We start from the raw sequence: 17,263 nt of genomic DNA on the forward strand, positions 1-17,263 counted from the left end.
CGCGAACCATTTGCCCCTGAGACTCGCGGCGGACTTGTAGACATGAACGTCGAGGTCTGGCTGATTTGACTTGATTGGGAAATAGCGGCGATTCTGACGTGCGGGCGCCGCCCAGCACGGAGTGGACTCTGCATTGACCTCCGAGGACAACGGGTGGAGGATGTTGCTGCTTCCTGCGCACACGTGTGCCGCCCGCCACCTGACTCCCCCTCCCCCACTGCCCCTCCGCTCCTCCTTCTGCGCAGGCGCAAGGGCAGCGGGCATCGCCCCGCCCTGCGCCAATTAACACTCACTCTGGGCGGGGCGCGCTGGGACTGGTGGAGGGTGTCGGTCGAAGGCGGGCCCCTTGAGTGATACGGATTCTGGCCAATCATCGGAGGCCGCCAGCCAGCCGCCCCCCCGCCAAGATGCGGGTGGCCCTTCCCTGGGCGCGGGGCTGGGATGCCGGGAATGTCTCGGCCCTGGCTAGTCGAGAGGCGCGCTGTTCTCCGCCCGGCTCGGGTACTGTCTGCAGGGCCTGAAGCTCGCCGCGTTCCGAAATGGCCGCGCCGTCGGACCAGGCCGTCAAGTACTACACCCTGGAGGAGATCCAGAAGCACAACCACAGCAAGAGCACCTGGCTGATCCTGCACCACAAGGTCTACGATCTGACCAAGTTTCTGGAGGAGGTGAGTGCGCGAGGCGCCCCGCCGGGACCTGTGGTTCGCGGCGCGGCTGTGCGTGCGTCCGCGCGCTCTGGGGCCGGCCCGCCTTGCGCTGCGCACCTGGGAGCGGGCCTCGCATCTGCATGCTTTCCTGGGCGCACCTGTCTCTGCTCTGCACACCTGGGATCTGTCCCCGCTTCTGCGCCCCCCCGAGTCCGCGCGTCAGAGCGCGCACACCTGGGAGCGTTCCCCGCGTCTGCGCACCTGTGCGTGCCCACCTGGGGCGACCTGCGGCGGGGGAGGGGGCCCGTAGAGGGGGCGGGCACTGCCTCGGGAGCCCGGGTCCGGCGTGTGAGACCGAGCTCCACCCAGCACTCGGTGGGAAACCTAGTCGCCGCTGGATTGGCTTCCCTGGCGAGGGGCGCAGCTATCGGAAGGATATTGCAAGACCCATTTTCTCCCTGGGTTTGCACAGACGTGATCTCCTGGAGCAGGTTGGAGACCACCTCCTCCACCTGGTGAGCTGTGGGGGCACCACCACACCCCAGGAACCCCGAGGTCGTCCCAAGGTCAGGGTGAGTGGGCGCACACACCCACCCACCCCGGCGTTAAGAACGCGCCGGGGGAGGACGTTGCAGCGAGGTGCAGAGCGGCACCCAGGGAACTGAGTGAGTGTGCGGCGGGCTGTGATGAAGAAGGAAGAGGGCAGAGCCAGAAACTCGCTGTTCGTGGGACGTGCTCCCGAAGCAGCTTTGAACGCTGGAAAAGAACTTTGCCTGGCTTGAAGGAAAAGGTTCCCTTGATAAGGCTCTAGGGTTACCCTTCTTACAATAAATTCCAGGGGGCTTTTCTTTGCTACCTCTGGAGGTGTTTTTATCACTGTGGGGGAGTCTGAGTCATAAATCTTAACAGTTACCTTCCTTCCTGCCCCCAGACAGTAAAGGAGGATGTTTAATGGTGGGAATTCTTTACAAAGTTTGAGGGGATAACAGATACAGGCCTGGGCTTAATTGGACCACAGTTTACATTGAGAGAATTTTGTTTTGCAGAGAGTTAAAAAACAAAAAAACTTTTTAAAAAGGTTAGAGTTGATATTTATCAGTAGGCCACTTTGCTATGTATGAACATTGTCATTTGCTGGAGTGCTGGAAGATAAAGAGTGTTCCAATTTAGTTAAGAGTGCTTTCTATTTGGGAGTCACGTCTGATTTGCTCTGCCCCTTTTGCTGAACTACAGAGCTTATTTGCTGTTAAGAGGTTTTTTTGTTTTTGTTTTTTTTTTGTATTTTTCTGAAGCTGGAAACGGGGAGAGACAGTCAAGACAGACTCCCGCATGCGCCCGACCGGGACCCACCCGGCACGCCCACCAGGGGGCGACGCTCTGCCCACCAGGGGGCGATGCTCTGCCCCTCCAGGGCGTAGCTCTGTTGCGACCAGAGCCACTCTAGCGCCTGGGGCAGAGGCCAAGGAGCCATCCCCAGCGCCCTGGCCATATTTGCTCCAATGGAGCCTCGCTGGCTGAGGGAGGGGAAGAGAGAGACAGAGAGGAAGGAGAGGGGGAGGGGTGGAGAAGCAGATGGGCGCTTCTCCTGTGTGCCCTGGCCGGAAATCGAACCCGGCACCCCTTGCACGCCAGGCCGACGCTCTACCACTGAGCCAACCGGCCAAGGCCAAGAGTTTCTTGAACTAAAGACCCAGAACATAGCATCAGGTGTAATGGACACCACTTGTCTACTTGGAACTCTTTTTCTCCCGTCCCCACCCCCCTTGCATGATATAAGTAATTCTGCAGCTTTAACATACAGTGTGTACTTTCTTTATTTGTGTCTCTTAAAAAGTGTAGCATTTATAAAAGATTAATAGTCTTTTATATTATGAAGCATTTGTCATTTCTTTTTTCTTTTTTTAATGGGTTTTGTTCTACATATTCTTTTGTATAGGAGACCTCCTTGGCCTTCTCCCACCACATGGATAGCACCCCTCCCCCGATTTTAGCAATCAAAAATGTCCCTAGTTATTGCCAAATGCCCCCTTGGGGACAAGAATCATTCCTAGTCTGGAAGGAATTACTGCCCTGAAATGAGTTTTGCACAATGTCTGAGTAAATTTCTCAGAAGGAGATAGTAGGAGAAGATCATTAAACTTTACTATAAGCCATTTACTGTTACATTTCATTCTTATGAAGCAGGGATGGGGAATTATACAAAGTTGTTTTTGTTGTTGTTTTTTGAGTATAACTGGAAGAGATACAAACAAGCCCCTTCAGTGGGTAAGTTAGCTGACAATAGATTCCTTTCTCGTTCTCAGTTTTTAGTCACCTATCTTTGAAAGTAGCTTGGGGAGCATGCCTCCCGAGTAAAATTGGATGAGAGTTTATCACTAATGTTGATAACTTAGAGTGAGATAACAAGAAACTGCTGTTTACGGTCATTTAAATGAAACCCAGCTTACAGCAGTTCCTATACACTTGCCTTTCTTGGCTGGTGCTTGGTCCAGTGCTCCCTGTAGCAGCTTCCCTAGGACTTGAGGGGACTCCCACTGCACTGTTCTCGGGCCCTTCCTTCTGATCGGTTGGTGTGGCACTTGCTGAGCTCTTGTGGCCTCCACATGTCTCAGGACACAGGAACCCCAGAGTAAGCAGGGATAACAGAAGACAGTGATGTGAATAGGAATGGTGACACAGAAAGCTGTGTTCGGCCATCGGGAGTGTCTCTGGAGGGCAGTGGGAGTGTCACAGGTGGGCTTTAGTGAGTGAATAGAGCCTCAGCTCAGCGGGGCTGGAGTGGAAAATACCAGACAGGCTCACGGCGGGGCTGGATTTAGGTAGAAGAGGGAGGTGGCCGAAGCTTTGGAAGTGGACCGAGGAGAAGGTGTGTGGCATGTGGAGGGGAGGAGGCCTGCCCACCTGTTCTAGCTGGAATCCATTGTGCCAGCTTTCCCAGAGCATCCAGTTCCACTTTTCGGGGCACATCTTCCGTTTGCTGTCTTTACTGTTTGTCATCACTTTTCTGTGATGTCTCTGCTTAAGGCAGTGTCCTAGTCTTTGGCTTCCTGCCCCAGCATGGCCATTCTAGGATCCCTGGCCCTGGCTTCCTGCATCTTAAACACACACCTTCTCCTTCAGAGGTCTGCAGGATACTCTGACAGGTGGTTTACTTCTTTCTAGGTTCTTCGGTTCCATTATTTGATGAAGCAAGGGCTGGGTATCTTATCCCTACTTTTGAATCAGAGGAAGTCCAGAAGATCTGTCTCTTCCCCCAACCCTCACCCTCTTTTTACTATCATTTAAAACAGTGGTAGTCAACCTGGTCCATACTGCCCACTAGTGGGCGTTCTAGCTTTCATGGTGGGCGGTAGTGGAGCAACCAAAGTATAAATAAAAAGATAGATTTAACTATAGTAAGTTGTTTTATAAAGATTTATTCTGCCAAACTTAGCAAATATCTGACATAAAGTACTTGGTAAGTAATTATTATATGCTTTAACTTGCTGTAACTCTGCTTTATAAATTGTTTAAAGTAAAGTGACTTCTGTACTTTATAAATCACCATTATTGTGGAACCGGTGGGCGATTAGAAAATTTTACTACTAACAGAGATACAAAAGTGGGCGGTAGGTATAAAAAGGTTGACTACCCCTGATATAAAAGCCTCAGAAATTTGTGAATCTTTTCTGTGTTAACCAAAGAATATTCTGTTTTCACTAATTTACCTAAATATGGAAGGTATTTTTTTTTTGAGGGGGGGAAAGGGGCTTCCAAACTATAAAGTGAACTTTTAACCATGGGCAAGATTTTCTTATACTATGAATTGACCCACCCAATATGACCCACTGTTTCCATAGCATCATTCAGAATATGATAGATATACCCGCATGTCTTTATTCATGTTAAGAAGATACGTAGTGGAAGGGCATCCTGGTCTGCTGCCTGCACTCTGTGCCTCAGATGGCTTAGTTAAGTTAAAATGGGAAGATGATAACGGTGCCAACTTCATGGAGGTGATTATGAGAAGAACTGAAAGGAATAATGTTGGCTCTCTGCACAACATGGTTGCAGGCATGTGATCCATGCAATAAATGCAAACTTCTGCACCTGCATGGTGGGGGTCGGGGGTAATGGCTTGCTTTCTCTAGCATTCTATATAGCTGAGTGCTAATATGAGATTCTAAGTAAAGGTGTACATCTGGTAGGTGATGTTGAAACAGGAGAATGTTCTAAAAAATGCTATTCTTCTAGTTAAGAACAAACATGAAGTTTCTTTGTTGTGCAATGTGCAGTGGGCTTTGTCTCCTGAAATAGTGGCCTTGTGCAGCTGTTTTATTTTTCGGGAGGATGGCAGACACTTGAGAGGGTAGAAGAGCCAGCTAAGCAACAGGTGTTCAGTTACGATCTGATACCAGCCTGCAAGGTTATGAGCTTAGTTGCCTTTGTATTTTGAACTAGGGTTATTCCCTCCCTCCTTTTCAATCCTCAGTTCTAGTTTTTGAATATATAAATTCACAGATATGACTGTGAAGTTGGGTCTTGTCATATATGGTTGCGTTATTAATAGGGTTAATGATTATAGAACGCTGAGGGCAAGTTATTGAAATGAAAAAGTAGACACTTGAGACCTGAGAGAGAGAAAGGTTTGCTTTTCTCTTTCTGTGATTTGGGCAGCAGCATACAGCGTTTTAGAGCCGTGGTGGGAGACAAAAAGGTGTCACAGAAGCAGTGACAGTTATGTTAACTTGCTTTCAAGTCAGTAGATGTTCAATTTGTGAAAAAGTATCTTCCTGAAAAATGCTGAGAGCAGAATGCCTTTGGGTCAGACAGCCCCCTCCTTTACGTGGTCCAGATAGAAACGTGTTTCTCTAGACCACTTCCTAGCGGTCCCGGGATTATGATGCTGGGTATCTGTGTTTTAGCTGCTCTGTAGCACCCTTCTGCCTCACCGAGCTGCTGGCTCCGGACTCACTCTTGCTTTCGTAGTCGTAGGCAGGGTCTCCACAGCAGCTTTTGTGACAGAGAATGACTTTTCGTTATTTCCCATGAATGTGGCTGCCTACTTGGCAGAGACTAGAGGTTCTGAGCCTGATATACTTCAGTACCCCGGGGATCCGGAGGAGACTGTGGGTGCTTGAAACGCACGAGTCCTGAATTCTGAAAAACCTGGAGGTTGTTGTATCTTGACTCTGGAGAAGGTTGTCATATTTAGGGCTAGAATCCTAAGTGCCTTTGCTTTTTTTCCCGAGTAAGTTGAATAATATTCTAAATCTCATGCTAGTAGAAAGCTGCAGTTGCACGTATTTAAATGTAAAATGGGAGTGTTACTTATTATTGAACCTGCATAGTTTGGTGAATAGAACTAGAAATTATGAAATCCACAGAAGGAAAATACAAAGGCACCCTTGGTGGTAACGGTGGCCAGGCATCTGGGTAGACAGTGGCACAGTCAGTCTCACAGGCCAGCAGGGAATGTGAGCCTGTGGGCAGGGCCGCTGTTGTAGATTTCTACATACTTTTTTGGGGTAACTTTTTGCTACTGTTGAGAAGAGGTTTTAAGACTATGAAGCTACTTTTTTTTAAAAAAAAATTTATTTACTGACTTTTAGAAAGAGGAAAGAGAGAAAGTGGGGTAGGAGTGGGAAGCATCGACTCAAAGTAGTAGTTGCTTCTGGTATGTGCCTTGACCGAGCTAGCCTGGGGTTTTGAACCGATGACCTCAGCATTCCAGGTTGACGCCTTATCCACTTCGCCACCACAGGTCAGGCTGAAGCTACTTTTTAAAAATTGTTTCAAAACAAACTCTCAAGATGGTTAACTTTTATTTATTTTTAAGGAAGCTAGGCATTCTAAATTGAAGGGAGTGCAAACTGTGAGTAAATAACACTCATTTCACTTTCTTGCAAGTGTCCGCTCTTCTAAAAGTGCTCCCAAACCACAGAACACAACCATAAGTAATGTGGGTTTTTTTTTTTTTTTAATTTTTATTAAGCTTATTGGGGTGACTGACATTGGTTAGTAAAATTATGTATAGTGTCAGGTGCACAGTTCTACGGCACGCCATCTGTACACTGTACTGTGTGCTTACCACCCCAAGTCAAGCTCATTCCATCACCATTTATCCCCTTTACCCTCTTCTACCCCCTTGACTGCCCATTTATTTTTTTGCTTGATCCCTTCCCCTTGTACACTCAGCCCCCCCAGCCTGCCTCCCCTCTGACAGCTGTCCATCTGTTCTTTGTAGCTGATGGAGTCTGAACAGCCGTGGTCCCACAAGGCAGTGGCGGGAAAGCGTGGGATCGCGGTGAGGAAAACCAGATCTAAATCTTAAATCTACTGTTGAGGTGACCTTGGGCCAGTCAGATAACTCCTCTAAATAATTTCCTTCCTTCTTACGTTTGAACGTTGGCAGGAATGACATGTGAAAACATTTTTAAAGTTTTCTTGTAAATTAAGTGTTAAAAAAGAAAAAAGGAGCAGTTACGGCAAGTAATGCCTTGTTATCTTCACATGAGTGTGGTCGTTGGCAGTCGTCCACATCCCGGTGCTCAGAGAAGTGGCTGCAGGTCGCAGACTCGAGGTGGACGTACACAGGAGTGGCTCAGGGGCGTTCCCCACGTCTTCATACTGCTCTCCCTGTTACCTTTGAACTGTGTTGCCTTGGGAAGATCCAGGTCTGTGTATTTATTAACTGGCTGCCTGTGTGCTCTATCAGGTTCTGCATGGGACCAGGAGGATGAGTTAAAGATGTGGGGAGGAGAAGACAGTTCAAGGCCAGGTCGGTAGAATTTGGCCTCTGTAGGCTGGTGGCGAGTGACCTCTGGTTAGTGAGGCCTGACCTCTCACGGATAATGGCGAAGAGTCAATTTCTTACATCCATGGAATGAACTATGTCTCTAGTCTGCCCGTGTGACCAGCACATTCAGCACGGTGACAGTGAACCAGCACTGATGCTGGGGGGGAGGAGGTGGCTGGCGTTCCCGGCCATTGCACCCAGGTGCGGGTTTTCTGTGCCTGGCTCGCGGGGCTGGCACCTGTGTCTCGTTCGTACTGAAGGCCTCAGTGTGTCTGTTTCTACCCGTGTCTCTGGGCACCCACTGGTTTGTCAGCGGCAGAGGAACAGAAACTGGCTAGGACACAAAATATATCCATCCTGCTTTTCCACTTTCCAGTTTCTATCAACAGTATTAAATAAATGTCAGTCATGTTCCTCCCCTTGTAGCAATGCCCAGCGGGCTAATGGGATAGCAGTGGACATTGACCGGGCAAGGATTGACATTCCACATATGCCCAAAAGGATGCCAACGTGCATAATACCCTCCTTTGCATCTATACTGTTAGTTCTGAGAACAAGCCTCTGGTTGGTGTTGGTGGTTGTGATGTCCTTTCTAAAAGCAAGAAAAATGTGGCTTGGGAGCGTCAGGGACTTGCTCAAATGACACAGCTGGTGAGAATTTCAAGCCAGGACTTAAATCCAGGATGTAGGACTCCCTAGTCCGAGTTCTTCTGCTGATTCTGTGACGGGTGTGAGACCGCAGGAGATTTGATGATAACTAGGAAAGCTCAGAAAGCAAAAAGCCATCCTATAGTACATAGCTGCTGTCACTTGCTTTGAGATTTTTGTCCCCTCATCCAGAATTCTCTGTAGGACCCAGTGAGGAAGCAAAGGGAAGATGTGAATGGAAATGTTGGAACACAGAGGGAGCCCTCGCAAGGTGAAAGGGAGGTGGTGCCTTTTCTTTGGTTCTTCAAGGTGAAGGGCATGGCCACCCCAGCTTTTCCCAGAGGAGTCTGAAGTAAAGAGAGACCCAGAAGGCACCTGGGTGGTCTCAAGAGCTGGTGTCATATTGTGTGAGAGAGAGGGATGGTTTGAACACGTACTGGGCACTGGTGAGGAGGTTAAATGTTTTCAAAAGGATTTCTGAAGGGGCTTTTTCTGAGCAGAAATCTGATGAGGTGACCACTCTGATGAAATCTGTCCAGTGTTCATCTAATGGCCTGCCCGCCCCCTAGCTGATTGTGGGTCCTTGTCCCCTGTGTGTGACACTCTTCCCCTGTCTGCCAATGTCCCCATTCCACTTAACTGTCGCCATCTGGAGACCCTGTGGAAGTCTGCCCCCTGAGTGTCCTCATGCACCGCTCTGTCTGCCCACACATCTGCGTTGGCACGTGTCGCCCGACCGGATTGGCATGGCTGTCAGAGCCCGTGTCCTGACAGAGTCCTCCGGATTTCACCGCTCCTGTCAAATTGATGGTTGCTCACTGAGTTTTCATTTTGAGTGATGTACGTTGTTATTTCATTAAAGAGGATGATTTCTGGAAGAAAATCAAAAAGCTTTATCTTGTGGAAACGGATGATCCCTTCTCTTGCCTGGTTCCTTTCTGTGGTTTCCTGTGGCATTTAGAATGATGTCCCCACTGCCAGTCCTGGTCTGATGACTTCTGCGCGGTCCAGCCCCTGCCACCTCACCTACCGGCCTGGTCACTCTCTCCCCTGGCCTCCACGCCCAGACCAGGCCCTCTTTGATCCTCAGACAAGTCAGGCTTGTTTCTGCCTGAAAGCCTCTGTCTTAATTTTCCTCTTAGTTTTCCTGCCCAGTGTGCATTCCCTTGGTTACCACCTGCTTCAGGTCACAACTGCTTGGTGTCAAACGGGGAATTTTCTGTCACATGTCATGTGTCCCATTGCACGTCTTTCCCAGCACTTACTTTGGTCAATGTCTGCATTTGTTGAAAAGGCTCTGCTTCCTCCTCAGACGGCTTTTACAAATCTTTGTCAAAAATTGATGGAAAACCTTTGCGTGGGTCTGTTTCTGGTTCTCTGCTCTGTCCCATTCATCCGCCGGGACCACACGTTCCTAATTCCCAGAGCTAAGCCTCAGTCTTAAGTCAGTGGTGTAATTAGCTATTGAGGGGTTTATGGAGCCAAGTGACGGTGAGCTGATGCGCATTTAAATTGTTGCTCTCCTGGGGTGAGAGCACGTGGTCCGGGGCCAGGGACCCTAGGCGAGGGGTGATGAGGTTGAGGTGGGATCCTGGCCACGTTCTACAGATTGAGCCCACAGAATGTGCTGCGGGTTCTGAGAAGGTTTAGGGTTTTGACCAGAGAAACTAGGTGAGCAGCATTGTCATCCGCTGAGATGGGGAAGGGTGATGGCAGGGCAGGTTTGGAGAGGGACAGTCAGTTCTGTTTTCAGCATGTTGGGTCTGAGAAGCCAACTAGATGTCCTGGTGGAGGTGCGACCTGGGCTGTGGCTCTGTGACACAGAGTTTAGGAGAGAGACTTGGAGATAAAGACCCAGGCGTTGTCAGCATTTTTAAAGCAATGGCATTGGATGTGATGGCTGGCCTAGGGGTCATGCAACACTGGACCCAGGGCCACTCCTGTGTTGAGAAAAAAGAGAGAGGAAGGGCGAAAGCATGACCCGTGAGGTGGGAGGGAGACCCAGAGAGTGGTGTGCTGGGAACCAGCTCACACACTTTCCAAAAGGGGCTCACCTACCTCACCTGTGCAGTCAATCACACAGCGTCACTGGTGACCTTAGAACAGCAGTTTGGGTCCGTTGGTGGAGTTTGCAAGAAAAGGGAGCAGGCGAGTTGCAGGCAGCAGGCGGAACCCTTTCAGAGGGTTTTCAGTACACGGGGGAGCAAAGGGGCAGGGAATGCCTGCAGGGCAAGCGGTGTGGAGAGAGGCTGTGTGAGAGACAGAGTGTGTGTTGTTCAAGAGAGTGCATGTGCATGTGTGAAGGAGTGTGTGTGTGTGTAGGAGTGTGTGTGTGCGCAGTAGTACATGTGCAGGAGTGCGCATGTGTGCAGGAATGTGCGTGTGCATGTGTGCAGGAATGCATGTGTGCAGGAGTGCGTATGCAGGAGTGTGCATGTGCATGTGTGCGGGAATGTGCATGTGCATGTGTGCAGGAATGTGTGTGTGCAGGAGTGCGTGTGCACAGGAGTGCATGTGCAGGAGTGTGTGTGTGCAGGAGTGCGTGTCTGTTCAGAGAGGAGAAAGGACAGCAGGCTGAGTCTGGCAGGGAGGAAGCAGGCATGGGCTTGAGGTGAGGCGGGGCTTGTTTACATAGAAGGGGAGCAGGGTGGCTGAGAGAATGTCCCTGGGTCCTTCTTTGTGTCTCCACTTCACCCACTACCCACTTTGCCTTCCCTGATGAGTAGCAGTGGTGACAGTAAACATCATTGGTCAGGGCACACTGACCAAAAGCCCATTAGCTTTGATTCGCTGTGTATCTTGGACCAAATGTTGACTCTCTCAACTCTAAAAATAACCAGGAATTCTGCTTGTCCTGCTCAAGGAGAGAAAACTGCACTGGCATTCTGCAGGGGGGGTGCCAGCTCCCGAGCTCACAGCTGGTTCTCCCCTTGTCCTCACGCCAGGGACCCCTGAGACTATATGACCTGCTGAAGATGTTCGTTGTTCTTATGTTGACTCTTGTCATTTGGTTCTGTGCTTTAGTAGAATCAGGCCAGTTGATTTAATCTGTAGAAATCACTTGAAGATGGGGCGGGGGTGGGGGGGTGGTCTGTTGGTGCTGGACTTTGCCTTGAACATTTCAGGGTTGGGAACTGTATCAGGCCTGTACAAGGTTCTTTGTGACATTATCAGATGAATTGGGGATACAAGGAAACTCAGTTGATATGACTTGAATGCTTATTATGCCCGGCATTCTACTGATTACCCTGTTTCCCCGAAAATAAGATCTAGTGCAATTTTTTTCAAGCTTAGAAATATAAGGCCTCCCCTGAAAATAAGACCCAGTGCGTTTTTAGGAGCAAAAATTAATATGACACTGTCTTATTTTCGAGGAAACAGGGTAGATTGTTGTATATGGAAATAGAGTCACAAGAAATTCTTGATGAAATTCAGAGTTTGGCTGGTTATGCTGATGTTTGTGATGACATGACTACAGTATATTAATAAATGTTGATTTTTTATTCAGCAATAAATGTGAATTCTTGTTCATGGAAAAATAAGACATCCCCTGAAAACAAGACCTAGCACGTCTTTAGGAGCAAAGATTAATATAAGACGCTGTCTTATTTTCAGGGAAACATGGTATATCGTTTACTCTTCCGTGTAGTGTAAGGTGGGGGAGGTCTCGCCTTGAAGATGTGGCAGAGCTGGACCTTGTGGTCAGGGTCCTCACCTGCAGGCCTCTGCCTGCTCTGTAGCACAGTGCTGCCTGGGCCTGCAGGCTCTGCCCGCTGGAGAAAAATCCATGACTTCCAGAATACTTCTAGAGCAGGGCGTGGGAACCCGGGGAATGGAAGAAGGTAGACATTGGAGCCCCTGAGGGGTCAGGCAGGCCTTACAAAGGTGAAGGGGTTTGTGCCAAATATATGACTCATGAGGGGTCTCTTTTAACTTTTAGGTAAATGATACAGGAAGGCGTTCTTTATGAAGTAGTTGGGAGGTGTGATTTGTGCTTAATTCTCCTTTCTAATGGCCTTCCTTCTATTTACTAACAAGTGAAGAAACTATCAGTTGTGAACTGATACATAGTAATATCAACTTGGTGTTTTGTCACCAAAAAGGATTTGCTTGAGGGAAGAGAAAGGGTTGCAACCCAGAGCATGCCTACGTGGCAGCTGCGTGCACACTCTGGCCTGCGTGCGAAGGTGGAGGGGTATTTATAGACGGGAGGAGGAAGTGCAGCGGCTCACGGCAGGACCACAGAGCTTTCCTAGAACAGAGTTTGCCTATAGCGTTCCCGTTACACAGAGGGCGTGGACTTCCTGGGGCCCCAGCTGCTCCCGCGGACCCTCCGCCCTGATGGGGTTTGCGTCAAGCATTTTTATCCCCCTGAAACAAGTCACAGCACCTGCCTTTCCTCCAAGGTGCCACTGTGTTTCTGCCTCTGAGCCTTTGCGACGTTCTTCCCTTTATTAGAGTGCCCAGCTCGCTGGGTCACCTGGTGAACGGCTCCTGGACCTGCCCACCAGAGCCCAAGCGTGCCCTCCCTGGCCTGCTGCTCCTGGGCAGGGTGACCCCTCCAGCTGTTGAGCTGGCTCCCCTTGACTGCTTGTCAGTCCGACCTCCCCCACACCCACCCGACTGGAACGCCTGAGGCCAGGGCCATGACCCCCCCCCCCCCCCGTGGTAATTTAGGAGCTGTTGGGTGGGCAGATGCCATGCTATGGATAGGCCTTGTTGTAGGCTCCGCCCCGGTATCCTCAGTGTGAAACCAGGAGACTGCGAGGCTTGTGAGCCCGGTCCTGCAGCTCTGAGACAGCATGAGGGCCACACTCAGCCCCAGGCAGGGCCGCGCAGGAATGTTCCTCCACAGACTCCACGCTGGGGGCCTCACACACAAGTCTGGTGACTCCCGCCAGCTGCCAGGCCTTCATTCTGGGCCTCCTCGGAAAAACAGGATCCGGAAGTGATCAAGAACATTTATTTGGTCGGGCGGCTTATTTTGCTCTAAATCTTTTTTAAACGATTGCTTTCCAAACTCCTTTGAGTTGTTCTCATTTTTGGTAACTATTGCAGATAATCCCTGTACACTGTTGTGTGTTTGTTTTGCCTAGGCATTGTTTACTCCACCTTTTTTGGCAGTGTGAAGTGTTCGCATTGAAAGTACTCCAGGGCTTTGGACTTTGGGTCCACATGGCATTACCTCTAAGTGGAAAGGTTTTTATTATTTGTTTTTTCGCTTAGTGCCTATTGTGACACCAAGTGTAGTTTTGCACTCTTCTGGTTTTTTTCCGGAACAACCTGCTTGCCCGGGTAACTCTCTGAGCTCGGAGTGTGTAGGTTTGTCTTTTGAATATTAGTGGGTAAGACCCAGGACAGATGACAGTTTGCTGGGGTCTAGAAGAAGCGAGACAGATTTTCCTCTAAATTCCCCTTTGGGGAAATGTAAGAAGAAACTTTATTTTTAAGCCTTCCTATCGAAAGTTGCTTTGTTCAGAAACATAAAAATGGCCATTGAATACCCATGTTCCAAAGGGGGGGGTGGCGAAGTAGGTCAGAAACTGGGGCGCTTGTCTTGTTTCCCTCATGAACTGTCCGTGTGATGTCGGGCTTATTTGCTCTGGGTCCCAGTTTCTCCACCTCAGTGCGGGAGGACGTTGGGTCTCTGAAGGTCCTGTAAACCCTGAGCTTCTGGAATTGGAGCCTTTGACCTGACCTTCAAGTCGAGTTCTCCAGCTGGGTTTTATGATTTTGGTGTCAGGCTCACAGGTAAAGGGAGGAGGCCAAGACCGCTTTATTGCTAAGGCTGCAGCCGGTGCCTGGTAAGGAGGGCGGGGGTTAGAGAAGCCCTGTGCTGCCATTGCTCTCAGGCGGCCGCAGGCCTGCAGCAGAGCTCTGCGCTTGAAGCCTGTCTGTTCCCACAGTGACCCTGTGCCATCTGGCCATGCTGCCCTGCTCTTCAGGACCCCTTAGTGTCCCCCTTCACACTGGCCTTCAGGGTCTTCCATCGTGTGGTCCATTCCAGCCATCTGCCTGTGTCATTCTGGGTTCACCAGAGAGACAGAACCAATAGGAGACACACACGCGTGTGCACACACACACCCGATCTGTCACATGGAGGAGATTTATTAGGAGGAAGGCCAAGGAGTCCCAAGGTGCGATGTCTGCAAGCTGGAGCCCCAGGCAAGCTGCTGGCTCCCTCTGTCCCTCTACGGGCCTGAGAGCCAGAGGAGCCAGAGGTGTAAACCCCAGTCCAAGGGCAGGGTCCAGTAAGAGGACATGAGGACATGTCCCAGCCCCATCAGTGAGGCAGGAACGAGGGTCAGTTCCTTGCCTTTGGTTTTAGTCAAGCTCTTCATGGGTGTGAGGGAGCCCGCCGACATTACAGGAGGTCAGCTGGTTTACTGAGTCCTTGGCTTCGAAGGCCACTCTTGCCCGGAAACCCCTTCCTGGACACACCCTGGAAATGGCGTTCAGTCCGGGCATCCCCGGCCCAGTGCGGCTGTTGCTTCGTTCAAACTACGTATCTCTTCCCTCAGCCAGTGCACTGAGCACAGTTCAGCCCAGGCCTTCCCTCGGGCTTGGGCTCCTTGTGATGGGACTCACCTGTGTCTCCTCTGTTCCTCCAGATTCTAACCCGAAGGGGACTAGAGTATGCTTAAAGATTTTTATTAAGATGGCCCAGTTATTAGATACTGGATAAATTAAGATGGTTCTTCAATATTTCTCTATTTGGTTAACGTATGTGAAGACCATTGTCCTAGTTTGGCTTCAGGTTTCTCACTACTCGGGCATATGTTTATCTGCATCTTTCACGTACTTCAGGACTTGAGTGCTGGCTTGTGGTGTTTCTTGACAGAGTGACGGATGTAGTCACGAGAATTAAGCTCAGAAGAACCCCAAACAACTGTGCTTAGATAAGAAGTTTATTCACCCATTGTGAAGACCCGTGCTTTGCGGTCCAGGTGCAGCGTGCCGGGCGGCGGTGCTCCGGGGAGCCCTTGGGGCTCGGCTTCTAGCCCACTGCTCAGCCATTTCTAGGACCTGACCCTGTTCCCAGGTTCAAAGGCAGCACCCCATTTCAGACAGCAGGATGAAGAAAGGGATAAAGAGAAATGGCTAAAGGGGGGCACACCACTCTAAAGAGAAGGCTTCCGGAAGGCTCTCCTGATGCTTGTGCGTACGTTCCATTAGCCAGGATTTCATCTCATGGCATACCCAGCTGCAAGAGAGCCTGGGAGAAAATGCCTCTGCTCGAAGTAGCTGTTTCCCAGCCAGAGGGTGAAGTGTTGGGGCAAGGGAGAAACAGGCGCTGGAGCAACAAGCAGTTTTCCCTGCAGCCCGTGCAGTTTGGCACCTGGCTACCTCCTGGGCTCAGTAGACATTGGAGCTCTGTTGAGAATTCAGGAGGCCTTTGATGTGCCTGCAGAAATTCACCACTGTAGATTTCTGAGGAGGGCACAGGCCTGGTAATTTGAGGGCGAGTCGTCTAGCAGATGTAGAAGATGGTTGGGAATGGGTGAGGGCGTGGGCTGAGGAAGACCTGTCCCGTGGCTGGAGCCATGAAGGTGATGAGAAGCCCACCCTGGCTTTATTTACAAGAATGCAAGGCCTTCCTGTCACATAAACAAGATCTTCTAACCCTTGACTTGGACATTGTTTCACTTGTTTTTCCAAAGCCCTTAAAATGTGGGGAGTATGAAGGTCAAAGACGAAGTAAAACTATGGCTCCGTATCAAGCCTAATACCCTCTCTTTTATGGAACTGTTGGGGCCTCAAAGTTCTTATACTGGCCTAATAATCAGATACACATGAGGGAGATGTAGCTTGAGAAAAACAAATTCAAGTTGCATAATATATATACCTCCTGGGTACACGGGCAGGGGAGACCCAGGGACAGTGAGTAACTTGTCAAAATGGTGGAAAATGTTACCTTAAACAACAGTTTCACCTAAAGGCAGAAAAGGTGTTGGGGGCAGAAAGTCAGTTATGGGAGGTGACAGGTAGAGCACAGACAAGGGGAAGAGGGAAAGATTACTAAGCAGATGGAGGTCCCGCCTTCTCCACAGAGGGAAGGCAGGTACAGTGAGGGCAGCTGGGGGGGGGGGGGCGCAAGAATTCCCCCACAAATATAAACATCTTTTCATGGAGTGTAAGACCTGCTGGTGTTCAGAGCTTCCTCCACATCTGCTGTTGCTTAAAACTAACCCCTTTAAAATAATCGATATCCCAGAAAGACATATTTTAGGGTGGTTAAACTGTGCTAACCTAATTTGTATTAAAGGGGGAACATAACTAGCAAAAGCGATGCCAAAAGTATCCTTTATACTCATCTTTTCTCGGGGGGCGGGTAGAGCATCTCAGGATCTGTCAGACATTCCTAGAAACACACAGTGGAGAAGAGAGGACCTGTGGGTGTTTCCCCTCAGGGATGGGTTTCTGAGTTAACGCTGCGGACTGCGTAGTTGAGTCCAAAGCAACCAGTTTTATTTACTATATTGTCTGTCTCCTTGGGATTATTGCCTACACATTCAGAATTTACTTACTGAAATCGTCTGTGTCAGGAGGGCATCTAAGTCTTATTTTTTTTTTTGTATCTTGCCAGTTTTTATAGATCATTTTTAGTGTACACTGTTAGACATGAAAGAGAATTTCCCTGCGATGTAATCAATCCCGGGGACCGCGGGTTGTCTAGTAATAACCTTTATTCCTTCGTGTAGCATTTCTCCTTGGCCTTGTCCTACAAGGGACCTGAGATGCCGCTGCCATGGCGTGGAGTGTGCACTTAGCCTGCCCGTGTGCAGAAGTGACCGCAGACCACGCCATCACCCATTGTGCCCATTCTGTGCCGGACCTGTTTCCACTGTGTGCTCTGCTATTTTAGTCTGACTTTATTTTTTTTTATGTGTGAGTGGGAAATTGGACTCTTACTCCATTTGAAACGAGTTCCACGCTGCATGTGGTAGCTCATGCCTAGCAACACTGAAGTCAGTTAGAAGATGCAGTGCAGGCAGCAGCCCCCCCGTGACTGGCCTTTACCATTTGGACAGAACTGGTGTGACCTCAATGGGGCGTGCGATGGTTTGGGGCATGTTCTTTTTTGGAATGACCTACGGTGTAAACGATTGAGCTGCGTAGCATTCAAGGTGGGGCTGCACATCTCGGCGCGATCCTTGGAACTTGGGTCAGGAATGAAGCTTACCCGGTG

The 17,263-nt window shown here is 49.7% G+C and overlaps 1 protein-coding gene across 1 annotated transcript in view; it reads left to right on the forward strand.

Annotated features, from left to right (window-relative positions):
- The first annotated feature begins 411 nt into the window (after positions 1 to 411).
- The window catches only part of CYB5A (cytochrome b5 type A), a 29,506-nt gene continuing 12,654 nt past the window's right edge, over positions 412 to 17,263 (forward strand). Inside the window, exon 1 of the mRNA XM_066246348.1 lies at positions 412 to 668. Coding sequence (XP_066102445.1) covers positions 540 to 668 — 129 coding nt within the window. The 5' untranslated portion in view covers positions 412 to 539. The remainder of the gene's footprint in view (positions 669 to 17,263) is intronic.

The sequence above is a fragment of the Saccopteryx bilineata genome, chromosome 11 (assembly GCF_036850765.1).
Source record: "Saccopteryx bilineata isolate mSacBil1 chromosome 11, mSacBil1_pri_phased_curated, whole genome shotgun sequence".
NCBI classification, from domain to species: Eukaryota; Metazoa; Chordata; class Mammalia; order Chiroptera; family Emballonuridae; genus Saccopteryx; species Saccopteryx bilineata.